We start from the raw sequence: 19,078 nt of genomic DNA on the forward strand, positions 1-19,078 counted from the left end.
CTTTTGGCTTCTTGTTACAAAGCTAATGATTCTCTACATTTGAATTGAAGAGAAGGCAGCCCTAGAAAGATTGCATCTAACATAATCATCAGAAACATCTCAACAACAAATTCTCACACTCACAAGATCATTCTTCACACAGATCAGTACCACCATGACCATGCCTTAGAAAAGACGACATTTCGCCCTCAAATCATACGGCACAAGCGATTCAACTTTACCTGATTTCTAGAACTTCTACCACTCTTGATACACAAAGAATACAATCAAACCACAGCAATCGACAATGTTGAAACATCAGCAGGGCTCTTCATCAATGGCTTGGTTTCCTGTCATGCACCACATCCACAGCAATAGTTTGGTGTCTTTCTGATGACATCAATGTATGAACACTGCTTTTTTCTCTTTGATGAGTGTAAACTTCTACAGAGATGTAAATTGATCAAGCGGCGACGACTGGATCCTGCAGTTGAAACGGAAAGGCCACAGTTAGTGAAGATAATGGTGGCAAAACAACAAAATTAAATCAGCAGAGTATAGTTTTCTTATACAACTGCATTTAATGGAATCATATCTTTGAAGATGCAAAAGAATGGAGTTTTGCGTTACTAAAGAAAGGCACGATAAACTAGTCTTAGGATTCGTAAAGGTCGACACTACTAAAGAAAATGATGCATCAAATCAGGCATGCAGTTTCTCATGCCTGATCGAACAGATGATACGTTAAAGATGTTTGATCAAACCTATGAGAATCATAGTAACCTTATCCATTTATTTCTATGAGCCAAAGGCATTGCAATGAAAATACTGAATCAAACAGACAAATTTACAGGTTAATCCTAGATGATCTGCTACAAAGTTACTTCTGATATAAATTTCAGCTATCAATTAACGAACCAACAGCATGTTGATGTCTAATAATGCACCCAACAAGTTCATTAGGTACTTAACCTCATTCAAGGTTTATTTATTACTAGAAGGCATAAGAAACAAGCAGTTTCCTCTCATTGATGCTATTATTGATAGATTGGGCAAGAGTGATTCTAGAGCAACATCAGTAAACGATTAGAGTAGAATTATTAAAAGGCTTCAAAATTGATACTACAAGGTGCTAGAGACATTGGTTTGAAGTAATGAGGACATATTAGGAAACAATAATTCTCATCTCCCTCAATGAAATCACCTAACAAATCCTAAGGTTCCTCTCTAAACCAATGTAATGAGATTATATTTAGAAATAGTTTAAAGTAACCCACCTGTCAACGACATCTTCCATAAACGATTTTAACTATCAACATATCAGCTATAGCAAGACTATGCGAGTGATTTCAGGTTTTGATGTTCAAAAGTAGTTCAAATTAATAGTTATGAAGTTTAAACTTTAAATATGAAACAAGTAGGATACACTACCTTTGCTGTTAAATTTGAGACTGCCAATTGAAACTTTTCCTTGGTTCTAGCGCCTGCTATATGACCAGCCTTTGCTACCTTTCCAAAAGCACCATTTAACCAAGACGTTCCAGCAGATACGTACCTGGACTCTCAGCCAAAATACATCAGCAATAGAATGATAGTTTAAGACCCACTTTCTACTATATCCATGAGAATTAAGAATACTTAAACAATACTAAAATATAGAAGCAATGCACATGGCACTCAACATAAAGTTATGCCTAACTTCAGAAATTTGAATGGAACTATCTTCTAAAGATGGTTCTCTACCCTATAATATACTAAAAACATCACCAAAATAAGACTTGAATTAGTCTTACTAGTACCAGACAAGATGCTCAACACTAAAGTATGGATTAAATTTGCCAGCATTTTGGACATTGAATAACAGCAATGAAACATTAGTCAATGTTATTATTAGAAGATGATTAGGGAGGCCAAATTCCATGTGATAACAAATGATTTATTTAATTTGCACACTAATAATGTTATAGCATTGGAGTGATAAGATTTATGTAGCCAATCCCAAGTAGTTGGGAGTGACACGGTTTGATGATGAATACCAGAAAATAGTAACAAATGGGCAATGAAACAGCTAAGGTAAATGAAGAATGGAATGTAATCAAGGTTCTAAAAGCAAAGTATGTAAATAGCATGCAATCAAGTAATCACCTAATGCATATATACATTAGATAGGCAACAGGCCTAAGCATATTCAAATAGAAATAGTTATATTAAAGAAATATATAATTTAAATAGTTGTCAAGCACGTAATCAATAAAAATAATCATCTGAAGAAGTTTCAGATAATAGAACATAAATAAGTTTTAAGCTTCTAGCAATTGCCAATATATAAACAATTTGTTAATGCCTATGCAGAAAAAAATTATAGAATTCAAGAGCAAAGAGGCATGCCAAAGGGTAAAGTGCTGGTAAAGTGGAGCCTCGATGCACTACATAATATGTTGGAATGATATTCATGGATATCTGTTACAGTTACCCAATTTCTATTGTAATCTGATTTGGCTTTGTATGCTGTAGACTCACTATAAGATGGGGGTGAACCTTCTTGTGTTTGTTCTGATGACAATAAAATATTTTGTGTGATCCTGGACAATGTAAATATTCAAACCCATGAAAAAACCATGTCAAATTATCTTGTTCAATCTAGTTTGTACAGATTTTCTTGTTCTCACTCATATATGCAATGGAACTGACTGATTCTGAAAGAAAGGATTCAAAAGGTTTAGAAAGTAAAGACCAATTAAATGAAAAGGCCACAAAAAAATATGTTATTTTGTAAGGATAATTCCACCAAACCCTTTCTCCAATCGTAAAGAAGTTGCATGATGCTATAATTGCAGGAGAACAAATAGGAATATGCCTTCAACCAGAAAGAAGAAAATATATTTACTTGTTCCACTAGACCATAAATATCTCTCAAAAATTCTCAAATTTTTTTAGTCAAAGCAGAATTTATTTTCTCTTCCTTTTGCTACAATTTAGTTTATAAGAAAGTGTGGCAAAAACTTATGCTGCAGATAACACAACTACCTGTTGGTCTTCACCGCTGTGCCTGTGTTATTCAGCTTGCGCTCTGCTGCAATTATTGCAGCCATTGTCTTATCAGACACATGTAGCTTTTGATCCACAGATTTCACTTTCTCATTGACAATAGATATTCCAACATTAAATTTCTCTGAAAGGCCAACACGCCTATCAAAAGAAATAACCCTTTCAGATGCAGTAGCTGATAATCTATGCTTCTCGTCAAATGCCTTAGCTTTGCTGAAAGCATCTTGTTTGAGGGCTGAACCCTTTGCTAGAACAGTCGATACAACAACATGAGCTTTATTTACATAGTCTTGTCCAGCACTTGGACTACTTCTACCACCCTACATGGAGCAACCGGGTTACTCGTTGCAATAATATCATATAAATTAGAGCTTTGAGTAAAACATTGTATTGTTGTTTACACACACCTCAATATTTGTCATGGAGTCAGGGATTGCAATTTCTGCCTCATTTAATGCAACTTGCTGCATGAAAGGAAATTAACAAGTGAAACAGCCACAAAATAACTATGTACCTATAAAGTCTTCAAAAAAATTAAACATTAAACAATACCTCCTCAATTGCAGGAACATAATTTTCAACAGAAGCTATGTTGACAACTCGGTCAACAATAGTGGCTCCCTACAGACAAACAACAAGCATAACAGACCATTAATTTGATGAAGAACCAATATTTTAACAGCTGTAAATGATTAAATGAATAACATTTGCAATCAAAGCAATAGCACTCAAAATTCCATGTGTTAAATTATTTCAGAAGTAGGAAACTCAAAAGTCAATCTTTAAATATGTTTTCACAAGTTAGACACATCAAAAACACCTTTCAACTGGATAATCAAGAAGTGTTTATTCCATTGTTTTTTCCAAATTTCTGATTCTCAGAATTTTTTTCATGCCTTAGAAAATTTTTACATGTTAAAATACACAATTTTCCTATTTAATTGAGAATAGGTGCAAAGTTGTCAAAGTATCATGAATCGCTTTAAATAAATTTTGAACCATGAACCTTATTAAATCATAAGGTTAATATAAAATTAAAAATATGTTTTTTCAAAAAAAAATCTATCTCACTTGGAATTATTTTTACATCTTAAAAAAGCAAACTAATACTGATTCATACAATGATGTATAGGTTCAAATCTATAATTACAATATACAAATTAATATTTATCTTATTTCTTTATGAAATAAATGGGCAATATGACATTTCACATTCAATACTTCTTAGCATTAGAAAATCATTCGACTCCACCCTTGTGGCCAACTTCAAGTTTGTATGACATTGATATGGTGGAAGAGAGAAACAGGAATGCAACAACCATGCCACGTAAAGAGAGGATGACTTTGATGCCACAAAACTTCTGAGTCGGCAATGGTTCCACCCTCATTGTTGTGTTGTTGTCTTAATGTACAACAACTTCTTCCTGATCACGATTGGGTATTGACTCATCAACACTTCAACCCTCATCATTGTTCTCATGCCTTAGTGTGGCATAGCTTCTACTCTAACACTATTGGGTGTCAGCTTCATCTTGGCTATCACCCACTCCATGCTTCCATGTGAAAAGATTTTTCTTCTGTCTCTAACCTCTCCACTTTGTCTATCACATAACAAAAAAAAAAAAAATCTTCCTTAGTATATATTGAGTTTAATACAATGCCTAATGGGTTATGTTTACTTCTAAGAGTTGAACTTGATTTTAGATGATGCAATTGAAAGGGACAAGATATAACACTTGAAAACATTGTTTAGTAAGAAAAATTGAATCACAAATTAAGATCACTAACATCACAACCATCTCCACAATATATCACAACTAAAGTCTCAAGTGGTATCGAATCCAAGAAAGTTAATCTATGCAAAGGATGTAATCATAATCCAGCAAAAAAGCTGAGATGACCAGTAGCAATACTGGATGTGTAACACTCATCGTCTTCATCTACCATTTCATCATTATTCTCTCGAGGGAATTGTTTTGCTGGAAGTATTTACATCTTAACTAGCTTTCCACTTGCTATCATTTTGTTGCTTGACTCCTTTCCTCCTCAACTCCATTCCATTAACACTACAGAAGATACCCCATGAAAGCAACATCACCTACTAAGTGAAATGGAAGTTTTGTACATTGTGAGTGCTTCAATATGCCTAAGTAAATCACCTAGATTATGCAAATGAAGGAAGTTTTGAATAAACATACACATACGAGTAAATGAAAGCCTTTATAATCAAACCATAGTGTTCAGATACTCCTACCAATTACACCATTTTTACACACCTTTTCCAATTTAGTCAGCACACTTTTAGTCGAGTGAAGGTAGATACTATTAGTAATCTTTCCCAGTTAAGAAGATACTTTATGGAAGTGGAACTAAACTCAGTATTCAGAATAAGAGGCAAAATTATGAGTCTTCGCCTCCAATGATCCCACGATGCAAAACAGAGAGAAAATTTATAAATGATAACCACATAACTAGTTAAGATCACCAATGCTTCCCCTCCTCAAGCAATTTTTGGAGTCTTAAGAACAAAATTTTGAAGTAATTTAAGTCATCGGCCAGAAAATGTTCAACTTTTTACCCCTTTTTTTTCCATTGAAAAAATCTCCAGTAAAAAATAGTGAGTTGAGCAATTACATGGTTGGAAAAATGGGGAAAGCGAAGGTACCGATAGTAACAATGCGATCTCCAGAGCTCTTGGTTCTTTAAACGTTACAAACGCGACCCGCTCACTACCAGCGTCCCTGCCGCTGCCGTAACAAAAACAGGCATTTTTCACGACAAAAACGAATACAAAAAATTCAAGAAATAGAGGTCTGAAGAGTGCTTCAATCGATAAGAGATCAAATCAACCACGCGAAAGGAAAATCAACAAAGACAGCATTAACAAAACAAGAAACGCTTACCCACGGATCTCGATTTGCTCGATATCTCCCGAAAAAGAGAAAAATTCCCGGATCTCCCTTTCTCCAGCTAGATCCGAGATATTCCGCACTCGAACCGTTCTCGTCTAGAAGAAAAATGCCGGACCGCACACGCACCATAATCGAGTCATTCATCACAACACAATCCAAAATAATAGCCAAAAATAACCAAAATAGAACAGTTTTTGCTCTAATCTCTGGCCATTACCTCCATCTCCTCGTCAGAAATAGGCGAAAAAGTACTTTTTCAGTGATCGCTGCGTCGTCTCTCCAGGAATCTTCCCACCTTGTGGCGTTAGAGGAAGAAAAGAACCGATGTATTGCCAATACCCTTCCATGTTTAAAAAATATCGAGAAGACCACTGGGCCAATTAACTGATAAATATCTGAAAGGGCATGATGGTTGATATGGAAAACTATAGGGGTAAATTTGGGATCAGATTACCAGTTGCATTTCGGCTGGCGGCGCCCCACTGGCTGTTGCTTCTTGAACTCGAAAACGTCTGATCCGTCGGATGGAGATCCGACGGTAAATGTGCATGTGGGCGTTTAAATTCTTTATAATTTCCTAATTCCGTTGACAGCTCCATCACCTTCACACCCATCCGCTTCGCTTTAACGCCGGGTCTACTCTGATAACGACGGGGCCCGCAAGAGGTCTACGTCGGTCCACCTCCCTAATTAAATTAAATATTTTAATGTAATACCATTCTAAGTAATATTATTCAAATATACCAAATTTAAAAGATAATTTCGAATTATTATTATGTATATATATAGCAAATAAATTACCGTACTTAGTATAACCAACTTTATAAAGCTTTAAACTTAAAATTTTAACCAGGCGCGTACCCCCTCAATCACAAATTATGACATCCACTCTCCCGTGTTGCAAAAGGTTGAAACCGTCAACCTATGACCTCCTCACCTAAAATATGAGGGAGAGTAAATCACGGTGAATGCAAACCGGATAAAACATGATAGTTAAAGGTATTTAAACATGGACAGATATTGATGTTATCGCATTTGATGCTATAGACCTCATGCTGCAAGCCACTAAAGCTGACCCCGCCCGTGGGGGCATGACATCCACTCTCCCGCTTGAGGAGATGGTAAACCAACGCCCCTCCGACGTGCAATGGAGGCCGTTGATTTAGCCTCCACGGGCGGGATCCTGGTTAGGACATGAATACTTGCATGAGATGGACATGGATACTTACAGCGAGCAGTTCGAAGGTCCATGACAACAAATGCGATAATATCAATAGTCCATGTTTAAATACCTTCAATCACCATATTCACCTACTCGGCCGGTTGCCTCTATTCACCATTACTTTACTCCTCCTCATAGCAGCGGCCGTTGTAGGCCACGGCGTTCGCCCGTCGACCCCGTCCAGGTAAGTATGGTTCATCGGAGAACATGGTCTCCTTCTTAAAGACTTCGGCCTGCTGCCTCTATTCGCTAGTTCTCGATGTGGGACTAAAAGGCTGAATGCGATCTCCAGCCGTCCACCGAACGGAGAAGCCGAAGCCCAGCGACATGGATCGATCTTCTTCGTCTCGGGTTCTTCTTCCTCGACCTTGTGCAAGAAGGCGGCTCTGCGTTGTAACTTCGCCTTGGTCTTTCAAGCTCGCTTTTGATCTGAAATAACGTCCGTTACGAATTCATAGCGGCCGCTACAATGTTCTGACATGGCGCGGCGATTTCTTCTTTGTCTATATCTGCCATCCTCGTGGTTCTTATTTGCCGGAAGAAGAACGCCACAAGCAATTGCGTATATATATCGCCCATCCACAAGAATCTCGGAGTCTCGAATCGTCTTCGACAAGGTATTCCCATCGCTTCAGATTCAAGCACACTATCTCAAGCATCGCCACCCTGTTCGTCAGCGACATAGTTCCAATCTGATGGCTCCAGAGGTGCGCAATCTTCTCCAAAAAACCCTAAAAATGAAATCGCCTGCATATCCTCGATCCCTTGCATTTACAAATTGTTCTTGTTTGTGGCTAGGCTTGGCTGATTGATGAAAGCGATGAGGACCAGAGGCTTCCTCACCACAGGAATCCCAAAGAGTTTGTCCCCATGAGCAAGCTGCAAGGTACCAAATTCGAGTAGGTCTTTACATAGAACAGTAGGGTTCGCTTGTTTCTCTTACCAGTTTTGCAAGCTTAGTTTTCTATTCGGGCAATCAACTATCTTGCCGATGCTGTTTGAGCATTTCGATAGCCTTTTTGGATTCTTACATTTTATTTCGAATTGAATCTTGCCGATGGTGTTTGAGCATTTCGATAGCCGATTCTTACTTTTTATTTCGGATTGAATTATATCGATGGTATATGGGGAAGTTTGCATCTTAATTCTCATTCTACACATACTTGTTAAGAATTGAGCAGTTTATCGATTGAATTGAATGGAGACCCGAGAGTTTTATCTAAATCCCCTGGTTGCAAAATATGACCCTTAAACAAATTGCAGATCGGACAATAAATAAAGTTTGATTAGTTATTGTTGGTACTTCATCTACTTATTTCTTTATCTTTAATTGTCTAATGCATGTCCACTGAATCTTCGTTTTTTTTGAAAAAGCTATAAGTTAAACTCTTTTTTGTTACTTTGGTGTTAATCAAAATTATTAAAATGTAATGAATGCTACGAAAATCATTTAGTGATTTTATAATAAATTAATATTTTTCATATTGTTAAATTTATCTTATTATCTCATCCTCATACATCACATACTTCTAATTATAAAAGTTAATAATATTTAGCTAAGACTAGATTTAAGGTCTTTATATCACTTATAAAAATAAATTGGTAAAAATATGTTATTTATTTTATCATGCAATGAATTTGTAGATTTTTTTTTTTTGGTCTAGGAATTGAAAAAAGAATAAATGTATTCCTCTAATTCATGTGTTTAATTTGTTATTTCACTATCTTTTCATGAATCAACCATGCAGAAATTGGGGTTCTCTACTGGTACTTGGATCCCAAAAACTATGAGAGCAATGAAGAACTGAAGAAAATCCGGGAAGACAGAGGATACAGCTACATGGTTTGCATTTTTTCTAGTTTATTACACTGGCATGGAAATCAAGAATGCATTTTTCTTTAACTGTGCTCATCTAGTCTGTGCATTTTGTTGGATCCAACTTCTTGGCATTGCAGGACCTTCTTGAGTTATCTCCTGGGAAAGTTGAGAACTATGAAGAGAAAATAAAGAATTTTTACAGAGAACACATCCATGCAGACGAAGAGATCCGATACTGTTTGGAAGGCAGTGGCTATTTTGATGTTCGTGACAAAGACGATACATGGATAAGAATTTGGATCAAAGAGGGTGACATGATTGTCTTACCTGCTGGCATCTATCATCGCTTCACCCTGGACACATCAAACTATGTTAAGGTACCTAAGACATGAAATTGGTTCATCTTCTTCCCCCATTAACCATTTGTTTATCTCAAGTGAACTATACAAACCATTATAAGAACTCATAGTACAATCTTGATCTAGTAGAAGAACACATTGGTTTAATCCTCGTGTTTGTTTTGGTGCATGCACAGCTGATGAGGTTGTTCATCGGAGAACCTGTTTGGACTGCTTACAATCGCCCTCAAGAGGAACATCCTGCCAGACAAGGCTACATCGAGTCTCTGATGAACAAAGGTTCAGGAGTTGCTGTGGAAACCCACTGAAACACAGGTTACCATACCAAATACATTACATATGGATCGTTAAGTATCTACTATTGTGGAGTGTTCCCATAAACTCAGTTTCTTCTTGCTATATATGCATGTATTGAAGACAGTATTGATATTGAATTAGCAGCTTATAATGTATAACTGCTCTGTTTAGAGCATCATTAACATAATGTCAAAAAATATGGCAACAAAGTGAAGATTCATATTTCAGTGTTAATGGAGAAGCAAAACCAAATATACAGAGGAGAAGCAACCATAGTCTCTCTAAAAGGGAACAAGAACAGCATCTGAAATGAGACACACTAAGTGAAGCCGTAAAGCCGTTTCGCAGAGTCAAGGGTGTTGGCAAGAAGCATGGCAACCGTCACCGGTCCTACGCCGCCAGGAACTGGTGTTATTGCTGAGGCCAACTGCAATGCTTCCTCATAGCACACATCACCTTGAAGGTAGTAACCCTGCTCCGAATTAGGATCCTGAAAGTTAAGAGTTGTTGATATTGATAGTGACTATCTAGCAAGTTCAAACTTAGTATAGTTTCTAGTTTCTAGTTTCTACACTGGAATTGAACTAGTTCAGTTATCGCATGTTACTAAAGCTTGCTTCATCTCTTACAGTTCTGCCTGGTAGAACTGACCTCAACTGGATTCGTCCCCACATCGATGACGACCGATCCTCTCTTCAGCCAATGTCCGCGGACAAGGTTAGGAACTCCGGCAGCCGATATCACAATATCGGCTTCGCGAGTCACATCTTGTGGATTGTTTGTGAAAGCATGAAGAACACTGACTGTCGCATGGTGTCTCTGTAATGAATCCCCTGGGTTTATTCAACTGGCCAAGCCAAGGCACTGGAAATATCTAGGACACTCAGATGTTATACCTGCAACAGCAAGGAAGTAGGCAATCCTACCACATTGCTTCTTCCGATTACTGCCACATGTTTGCCCTTCAGCTCGACGCCCAGCCGGAGCAGCAACTCGACACAAGCTTTTGCGGCGCAGGGGATGAACAGAGGCTCCCTGCCACTTAAGGCGAGGTTCCCCATGTTCAGTGGATGGAAGCCATCCACATCCTTTTCCAGACTTACAGCTCCCAAAATTCTTTCTTCGTCCAAGTGCTGCGACCGATTTGAAGAACGTTATCGATGCAACTAAGTGTTGAACTTGGCTATCGGAATTACTAACCTCTGGCAATGGTAGCTGGACGAGGACGCCGTGGACCGATGGATCTCGATTGAAGTCGGACACGACGTTGAGTACATCTTCTTCCCCGGCAATCTTCAGGAAACTCTGCCAGCAAAGATCTCATTCCGACCTCCTCGCAAGCCTTCGTTTTATTGCGAACGTACGCTTGGGAATCCCTTCTTCGACCCACAAGCACCACGGCTAGTCCAGGAACTTTGTTGATCGTCTTCTTCATTCGGAGCACTTCTTCGGAAAGGCCTAGCCTTATTTCTTCCGCGATGGACTTTCCATCGATGATCACTGGTGTCAGTTCTTCATCAACTATCAAAGTTTTGATCACACAAAAGGATATGTTCGTGATTTCCCCCAAAAATCCAATGACGACAAGCTGTTCGCGATTATTCCTCAGCGAATCTAAACGGGATATAGGATTACCGCAACTGGATTGAAGTTCCGGTGGAGGAAGGAGGGGAGACGCAGCGCTGGGAGCGGCCCAGATGTCGGGGAGGTCGCGGCCGAGGATGGAGCTGCCAGGCCTCTGCTCGGCCGGATCACTGCTATGGCAGTGGTGGAGGTGGAAGTCGAGGCATTTGGATGCTACGCAAGGTCGGAGAGCGGTTTCCGCCGACGCGAATGCTTTCTTCAGCGTCGCCGCCAGCGCTGCTCTCATCTCTTGTCCCAGTCGGCTCCCCGCCGCATGAACTGCCGAGTCCTGCGCTTTGGAGCGGGGAGATGGGAGGGCGAGATAGGGGACCACATCCAGGCCCAATTTATCGAACCCAAGGATGGGCCGGCCCAATTTATTGATTTTTATGGTGGTCATTATAGTTTTTCAATTTACGCGGTGCTATGCTGTGCGTCTGTTTCCTGTGCGTCCGTGCGCGACGTAAGATCCACCGTTCATCCATCGCGCGTCGCATCTGACCGTCCAAATCTGGGAATGTACATTGCCCCTCTGTCGACGTCGTCGCTGCGTTGTCCGACGATCACCGGCCGCCGGCTCGAGCGCGATTGACGCGCTGCTCGTTGGCACGTCGGTCGGCGTTGGATTTCGGTCGGATAGTGGCTGTGAATCCGACGAATTCGGTCGGAAACTGCCGAATTCAATGCGCGGCCACTGGCGGCTAAATCGCGATCAATTTTCGGTTAAATCGCGATTGATTTCAGGCCAAATCGCGGCCGAAGACCAACCAAGGAAGGACCGCCGTCAGCCTCGACTGGTCTCCGACTACAATTTGGCCGCCAGTGGCCGCGCGTCAGATTTGGTTGTTTTACTTCGTCGGATTCCGACCATTATCCGGTCGGAATTCGGCACCAGTCAGTGCGTCGGTGAGTGGCGCGTCGATCGCGCGTGGAGCTGACGGTCGGTGGTGGTCGGACGGTGCGGCGACGGCGGCAGCAATGGCGGGGGGTCGCGATGTCGCACACGGGTCGCATATTTTTCTGTCACGCAGCATAGCATTTCTATACCTTTTTATATAAGATCGTGAGATCAACCGTGTAAAATCGCTTGGCACGAAGGATTTTATTTTACAGGAATGACTGCGTTTCTAACCATGCTAAATCTGCGTTTAGGCAATTACGAGCAACTAGCTCTGTTTATTATACGTACCAATTGATAGATTGCAAACCAAGCATCACACAACCATACATCAGAGATTATCTCTGTCTCTTTCTAATTAAGCCAAAACAATCTCCTGCACATTTAACTCATTTCCTCCTCTTTCTTCACTAGCCTCCAACGCCACGGTCTTCTTCAAAACCTCACTGCTCTGCTGCTCCTGCTCCTGCTCCTGCTCCACGGTCTGCAATGGCAGAAGCTTCTTCTCCAGGCACGCTTGGATGGCAGAGTCAAACATGTCCTCCACGCTGTACTTGAACTCGAAGCCGAGCCCCGTCAACTTCTTGGACGAGAAGCGCACCCTCTCGATCTTCTCGTCGATCCCTTCAAACCTGCGTACACAAAATTAAAGCGATCAAAACTGTTAAAGGAGAGGCGAGAGCCAGAATTATGATCTGTATTGGGACTGTTTACTTGTGGGGGATGATGTACTGCGGGTATCTGTCCATGAACATCTTCGCCAGCTCGTAGATGGTACGGTCGTGCGAGGAGCAGATGAAGCGGCCCTCTGCGGCGTGGTGCTCGTAGAGGAAGATGTGGGCGTCGCAGAGGTCGTCCAGGTGCACCAGCTGCACTTGCTTGAGGATCGTGTAGTGAGCTTCGTTGCCGGTGATGAGTGAGAGAGCAGTGATCATGCTGGGAGGCATGGTGGTGGTGACGAAAGGCCCGACGACGAGGGTGGGGATGATGCTGATGAAGTGAATGCCGTGCTTCTGTGCGAACTCCGTAGCAGCCTTCTCGGCCAGGGTTTTCGACACAAAGTACATCTGCGTCGATTGATTTGGCAAACAGACAGGTAAACATGGATTTTGTTGTGCTTAACTAGACCGAGAGCTGTGAAATTAAAATTAAAATTCATTTTTGCCTCAAATTAAACCACCTACTGAGAGTTGTGAAATCGAGAAATGATCCAAATTAAGAAACAAAAATTTACAAGAGGGAGCTACCAAGAGGACTGTAAATGCAACTTTTGACTGAAAGGTAGGAATTCATTTATTAGCTCCAGGGAACTTTCACAAAGCCCACTCTCTCTTCAGTAGATGTAGCCCCATGCTATAAGTTTTGCTATTCTAGTTAGTCTTCCTAAAGGGCAAGCTAATGCAAGGTAGAGTCCTTTAGAAGGATCAAGATCTTAAAGAAGCTATTTCGATGACTCTAACCCATGATCTCAAGATCATATAATAATAACTGAGTTGGTTACGACATAGCAAAGTTGACGAAGTCAAGACAATGCTTCTTATGACGCTAGTTTTGTCCCTAAATACATACCCATCCAGTCATCTTGACGCGGCGGCAAAACTCCATGTCGCTCCATGATTGCTCGTCGTACTCCGGCATCTGGTGCTCTTGCACGTTGACGGTGCCGGCGGAGGAGGTGAACACCACCCGCCTCACCGTCCCTGCCTCCTTGCACGACCTCATGATGCTCAACATCCCGCTCACCGTCGGCTTGATGATCTCATTCTACATCAATTCCCATCCACCTCAATTAATCATCAAAGAACTACAATTCATAATCTAAACTACAATCCAATCCAATCCAATACGCACCTCAGGATCTTTGGACTCGAAATCCATGGGAGTGGCCACATGAAACACTCCCTCACAACCCTTCACCACCTCATCGAAGCTGCCTTCCTCGTCCAGGTCTGCCTTCCATATCGTCAGCCGTTCCTCCGATCCCGGCAGCTCCAACAGCGGCCTGATCTTCCTCTCGTTTGCTGCATTATATTCATTCAATAAAACATCAAAAACAATATCTATCTATCGATCTATCTATCTAAAAGACAGTAAACTAAACTAACAGGGGTCTCTGACGGTGGCTCTGACGGTGTAGCCCTCTCGGAGAAGCTTCATGACCAGCCACGAGCCGACGTAGCCGGAGGCTCCGGTGACTACCACCACACCACCTTTCATTGCTCAATTATATTGCTGTCTGTGAAGGGTCTAACTCTGAAGCCTCTGCTTCTTGGGGGACGTAGTTACTGCACTTGCTGGATGAATATGTACACTTACATACACATTATATATATAATGTAAGGCATGGTGGGCTTTTGATTCAATGAGAGTAGATTGACTTTGGGGTAGTTGAACGAAAATCCCTCCTCCCTATCTAACGTTCTCCTTTAATTTGTTGTTCGAAAGATGGAAATCTGCACCGCGCAGTGGAGGGGGGACTTAACTGGTAGGTGGACACGTGAGGCAGCTAACGGTTTTCTGGGTTGGGACTTGCCAGCGAACAAACAAGCTAGTAAAGAAAATCGAGGATTAAACCGTGCCAATATAAAATGAACAATGATACATTACACGAAAAATATAGTATGAAATTCAACATGATACATTCCATATGATACATTCCATACAAATGCAATAAATCTCACATCCTGGAACTCATATCCATGCAGTTGAATGTGTCATATTAAATTTCATACTACATTTTTATGTAATGTATTATTTTTCATATAAAATTGAGAGTTGAGACTTGCTAGCAAACAACATGGAAGACTTGAATTGATCCGCGAATTGAGAAAATTTATTTTTTTAAATTTAAAATTAAAATAAAAAATTCAATGAACTAGTAATCTTGACCCATCTAAATTACAATTCAAATTTTAACTTGATCTATTTAAACTGTAATCTAAATTTAAAATTTTTTATTATGGCAAAAACCCTAGCTTCGAGCGACAACGCATAATCTTGTAGAGACAAGGACAGGGACGGAGACGAAAACGAAGGGATGCAATTTTGGGTTAGCCAACGGGATCGGGATGGCGATGCGTTTTTTGTTTCGTCGGCCAATGTAGAAGAGCACTTGCCACGCTGCCGAAGGCAAAAACCCTAACCACATCAACAGCACACACAGCCACGTAAATGAGATCGCGTAGGAGATCATTACTCTTTGTATGCTTACGACTTTCAGGAGTTTTTATCAGTAGTCGCATCTGTCTTTGGATTGAGCAACAGACATCTTCAAATTGATACCTTCATGGAGTTTCTTGCAGCAAGACATCCATCAAGCTAAGTTACTCCTAAAGCAACTTTAGAAGACAAAAACCAATAGAAGTTCCATCCTTGATAGTGGCATTTTCAAAACTATTGCGATTCCAGATCTTATGTAGAAGCCTTTGCCCGATTGATCTGCCTCTTTACGCCCTGTGACATGATTAGCATGTTGTGCTATTTAGCCTAGCTTTATGCTTTTGATCACAAAGATTTAGGTATAGACATGTGTATATATGCACACATCTTTTTTAGCAATGACCAATTCCTTGCCTATCCCTCACATTCATGTCGATAATGCAGTTCCTGAACAACAAATTTCATGTTGTTAAAGTAATCTTCAATTGCTCTCGAATAATTCACAAACAAAATTTGAGTTTACCTTATTTTTGTGTTGTGTCCCACTCCACCAGGGAAGCAATTTCGTCTACAATCTCATGTGCATTCGCACCAAACATCAATGTATCCTGAGAAGATCCAGCAAAGATGATATATGCTAACAAAAGTTCATCTCAAGTAAGTTAATAACTTGTATCTATCAAGAATTCAGCTATCAGTTTTAAGTTCGAAAGTAGTTTTGCTAACCTTGAGTTCGGCGGCACAACCAACATGCAAACACACGCAAATGTATTCAATTGCACACTTATACAAAAAGCATCCATGAGAAATAACTTCTGGATCTGGGCTCCTAATGGCACTGCTTGAAAAAACTGCACAACATTCTTCTGGTACTAGTAATGTAGCACTGCCTATATATCATTGTGTGTTTCCATAGTGCTAGATCAACGACCATATACATGCCAGCCAGCCACATGACCCAAGCCATGTGGTAGATTTCCCATATTACTAATAAAGTTCAGATTCAAAATACTATTGTCAGTAATTTAGAGTTTATCCACCACAAATTCATTAAGAGTATATTCAGTGTCTGCAAGGTAGACTTTTGCATGGGGATATTGAAATTAATCAATTTGTTTTAGGCACAGCAAAATGAAAGGAAGAGAGTTCCAGACAAGAGTTGTTATACATGAAAAATGAGTAAAGTCGCATCATACAACCCTCAATGCCAATCAACATCAACCTAAGATTATTAATAGCAAACCTAGAAGATACCGTACATTTCCACCTAAAGTAGACGCATTGTATGTTTGGATTGGCTACACATGTGTTTCATGAAATTCAAGATATGCTAGTTCAACATGAATATCTCAAGAAGCAAATAGGAAACAAAGATGTGCGTTGGTTAATATAACTCACAGCCATTGTCAAAACTGCTTTCTCTTGCTCTTGAATATCTTGTCCTTCTTGGCATAGACATAGGAGAAACCAACAAGAAACATGCCAAACAGGGAAAGTGCGGCCCATGGGAAGGGTGGATCCTTGAAACATACAAGTGAAGCATCCAGCTTTTGTGATGCCTCATAAACTAGTGTGTGGATGGCATATAAATCATGATCCGATGACCGCATGAAGTACATGGCTTTGTCAAAATCAAAGTGGGAGACAGCAGAAACAACCTTTTCCAGCTTGTACTTGAGCAAATTCCACCTTTGAACAAACTCAATGTATTTATTTTCCTTAAGCAGCCTACTATGTCCGCCATGTGCAGCCAAAGATTGCAATACATCAATGGCACTTGTAATTGTGTAATTCAATGTGGTAAGAAGAACATTCCTCCGTGCTGCATCTCTCTGAGCAAATGACAGAGATAAAGAATCAGAGAAGGGGCCAAATGGAGTTTGACCAACACTCCAAGTGTAATCAACCAATGTATTGTTATGCTGTTGGCTCCATGACTGGTGAGTAGGCGAAACTCCCCACATGCTCTGAAGCACAGAGCCCACAATTGGACGGTCTAGGTTGCGCGTTTGTGTAAGCACATGCCGACCATTGCAGCTGTAATCACTTACTGTCTGTAAGCTCTTGGTTCTCACAGCAACAACCATGTTTCTAAATGCAACTGACTGGTGATATCGATCGAGCAAAAGGAGCTTGTCATAATCCAAATCAAAAACATATACCGGAAGGATTTTTCCATAATCTTCCTCATCAGGAATTCGTGCAGCACGGTGCACTTCTTCGACAGAGTCTGAAAGAATCTGATGCAAGCGCTTTGAGTCCAAATATTCACTCACAATTAGAGTGTAATTTTCAAAAGGAAGCGTGAAGTGTATGAACTCATAGATCGGCTAATTGCAAAAGAGCAAATTGGGCACTCTGAAAACTTCACACTATATGATTCGAACGACAAAGATTGCCCTTTGTAAGCAAGCTCACTTTCTAGTAGTGTCTGTTTGATAATGCTCCAGTCAAATCCACTGGCATCTGCAATAGCTCCGTGAACATGGATCAATCGAATCAGGAGGGAGTTCTCGTAGACGACAGGAATTCGTAGAGAAGGAACCAGGAGGGTTCGGTATGCACTAAGGACCACAGAGGCCAGGTCTGATAGGAGGGCCCTTTCAGGCCTCGATCGCCCATGGAGTGAGGCCAGAGGGTGGAATTCACCTCGGGGGATCACACCCTCGCCAGATATTGCCGGCCCATAGTCCACCGGTCCGGCGGCAAGGTCAATCCACACATACCTTTCTTTCCCAGTCCATAGAGTTCCCAAACACTTTGTGAAGGCCAAAGAGGGATCCCTGGAGTCAGCGGAATAGGCATAGGGTTTAGATTGAGGCCCAAGATTCAGAAAGTAAATATAGATCCCTGGGGCAAAATTCAATTTTTCTTTCTGAAGATCCTGCTCGATAATGCGGTCGACCGTGGAGTACGGAACAGAGAGAAGCGCCGTTCGGTAGAGTGGTGCGGTGGAGGATTCAATGTGAGATCGTATCGCATCCGATATCTTCGATCCCAGAAGTGACAGATCGGTTTCCAGGTGAAGAGTGTGCCTGACTGCAAGATGGTGAGGAGTGGCGCCGATAACGTTGAAGCGGTCTGAGATGATGGCCGCTGCAGCGAAGGATTTGAGGAGAGCCGGGGCGGCGGCAGAAAAGGTACCGACGAGCTTCACATAGACAGGAACCGAGACGCTGTGTGAAAGGAGCTCGGAGATGAGGTCGGAGGAGGGGACGTCTGCCGCGAGCGACCGCTTGAGGGACCTGGGAAGGGCGGCAAAAGAATCGTTGGTGGCGGAAGGGTCACGGCGGGCCTCGGAGTCGAGGAAGGTGTTCAGACCGAGGGTCGCCGCGTCCGCCGCAAAGGAAGCGAGCGCGACCAAGAAGAAGACGGAGAATAGGGTTTGGGACATCGCCGGAGTCGATCGGGATCGAAGGAGGCGATGGTTAGGGTTTGGATGGAATCATAGACGCCGCAGAGAAAAGGGAGAAGTAGCCATGACTCGGTCGAGTTGAGCTGAGTTGTGGCAGTCTGACTCGATGTGACTTGAGACTCAAATAGAACCGTTCAGATTTAATGACGCACGATTCATTTCTTTTTCTTTTCTTTTTATTATCATTTTAAATTAAATCTGTTATTATTATTATTATTATTTTATTCTTAAAGTATCTTCGTATAATCGATTATTATTTTTTTTGTTATTTAAAGGTCTCCTATTTATATATGCAACCTAAAAATAAAGAAACTTAAAATTTCATTTTATTTAAATTATTTTTAACC

The 19,078-nt window shown here is 41.0% G+C and overlaps 3 protein-coding genes and 2 pseudogenes across 3 annotated transcripts; 1 reads left to right on the forward strand and 4 right to left on the reverse strand.

Moving 5' to 3' along the window:
- Positions 1 to 93: 93 nt before the first annotated feature.
- Positions 94 to 6,218, reverse strand: LOC141840059 (binding partner of ACD11 1). Its single transcript, XM_074727950.1, has 8 exons — positions 6,157 to 6,218; positions 5,931 to 6,034; positions 5,693 to 5,774; positions 3,580 to 3,648; positions 3,435 to 3,491; positions 3,007 to 3,347; positions 1,411 to 1,534; positions 94 to 463 (listed from the first exon to the last, which is right to left on the reverse strand). The coding sequence occupies exons 1-8, from the start codon at positions 6,160 to 6,162 to the stop codon at positions 443 to 445; spliced, it is 804 nt and encodes a 267-aa protein (XP_074584051.1). The 5' UTR covers positions 6,163 to 6,218; the 3' UTR covers positions 94 to 442.
- Positions 6,219 to 7,625: 1,407 nt separating this feature from the next.
- On the forward strand, positions 7,626 to 9,823 carry LOC141839256 (acireductone dioxygenase 1-like). The gene is made up of 5 exons (XM_074726963.1): positions 7,626 to 7,868; positions 7,960 to 8,047; positions 8,910 to 9,004; positions 9,118 to 9,357; positions 9,516 to 9,823. The coding sequence occupies exons 1-5, from the start codon at positions 7,641 to 7,643 to the stop codon at positions 9,645 to 9,647; spliced, it is 783 nt and encodes a 260-aa protein (XP_074583064.1). The 5' UTR covers positions 7,626 to 7,640; the 3' UTR covers positions 9,648 to 9,823.
- A 22-nt stretch (positions 9,824 to 9,845) lies between these two features.
- Positions 9,846 to 11,560, reverse strand: LOC141839254 (bifunctional protein FolD 1, mitochondrial-like; annotated as a pseudogene).
- Positions 11,561 to 12,412: 852 nt separating this feature from the next.
- On the reverse strand, positions 12,413 to 14,454 carry LOC141840624 (dihydroflavonol 4-reductase). The gene is made up of 5 exons (XM_074728663.1): positions 14,263 to 14,454; positions 14,009 to 14,178; positions 13,727 to 13,921; positions 12,872 to 13,224; positions 12,413 to 12,789 (listed from the first exon to the last, which is right to left on the reverse strand). Exons 1-5 carry the CDS (start codon positions 14,372 to 14,374, stop codon positions 12,516 to 12,518), a joined length of 1,104 nt encoding a protein of 367 aa, XP_074584764.1. The 5' UTR covers positions 14,375 to 14,454; the 3' UTR covers positions 12,413 to 12,515.
- A 1,935-nt stretch (positions 14,455 to 16,389) lies between these two features.
- On the reverse strand, positions 16,390 to 18,803 carry LOC141837740 (uncharacterized; annotated as a pseudogene).
- Positions 18,804 to 19,078: the final 275 nt, after the last annotated feature.

This window comes from Curcuma longa, chromosome 11, assembly GCF_044706935.1.
Source record: "Curcuma longa cultivar G26 ecotype Majalengka, Jawa Barat chromosome 11, ITB_CL_G26_1.1, whole genome shotgun sequence".
In the NCBI taxonomy this organism is placed as follows: Eukaryota; Viridiplantae; Streptophyta; class Magnoliopsida; order Zingiberales; family Zingiberaceae; genus Curcuma; species Curcuma longa.

Excerpts from the sequence above, each read along its gene's own strand:
- LOC141840059 (XM_074727950.1), bottom strand. Across the intron at positions 3,649-5,692 it reads AGATCGCATTGTTACTATCG|GGAGCCACTATTGTTGACCG; the intron begins GTACCTTCGCTT and ends GTTTGTCTGTAG. Across the intron at positions 1,535-3,006 it reads ACAGCGGTGAAGACCAACAG|GTACGTATCTGCTGGAACGT; the intron begins GTAGTTGTGTTA and ends CTGAGAGTCCAG.
- LOC141839256 (XM_074726963.1), top strand. The coding sequence starts at position 7,641 with ATGGCGCGGCGATTTCTTCTTTGTCTATATCTGCCATCCTCGTGGTTC. Across the intron at positions 7,869-7,959 it reads CCAATCTGATGGCTCCAGAG|GCTTGGCTGATTGATGAAAG; the intron begins GTGCGCAATCTT and ends GTTTGTGGCTAG. Across the intron at positions 9,005-9,117 it reads ACAGAGGATACAGCTACATG|GACCTTCTTGAGTTATCTCC; the intron begins GTTTGCATTTTT and ends TTGGCATTGCAG.
- LOC141840624 (XM_074728663.1), bottom strand. The coding sequence starts at position 14,374 with ATGAAAGGTGGTGTGGTGGTAGTCACCGGAGCCTCCGGCTACGTCGGC. Across the intron at positions 14,179-14,262 it reads AGCCACCGTCAGAGACCCCT|CAAACGAGAGGAAGATCAGG; the intron begins GTTAGTTTAGTT and ends AATATAATGCAG. Across the intron at positions 12,790-12,871 it reads CAGTACATCATCCCCCACAA|GTTTGAAGGGATCGACGAGA; the intron begins GTAAACAGTCCC and ends TTGTGTACGCAG.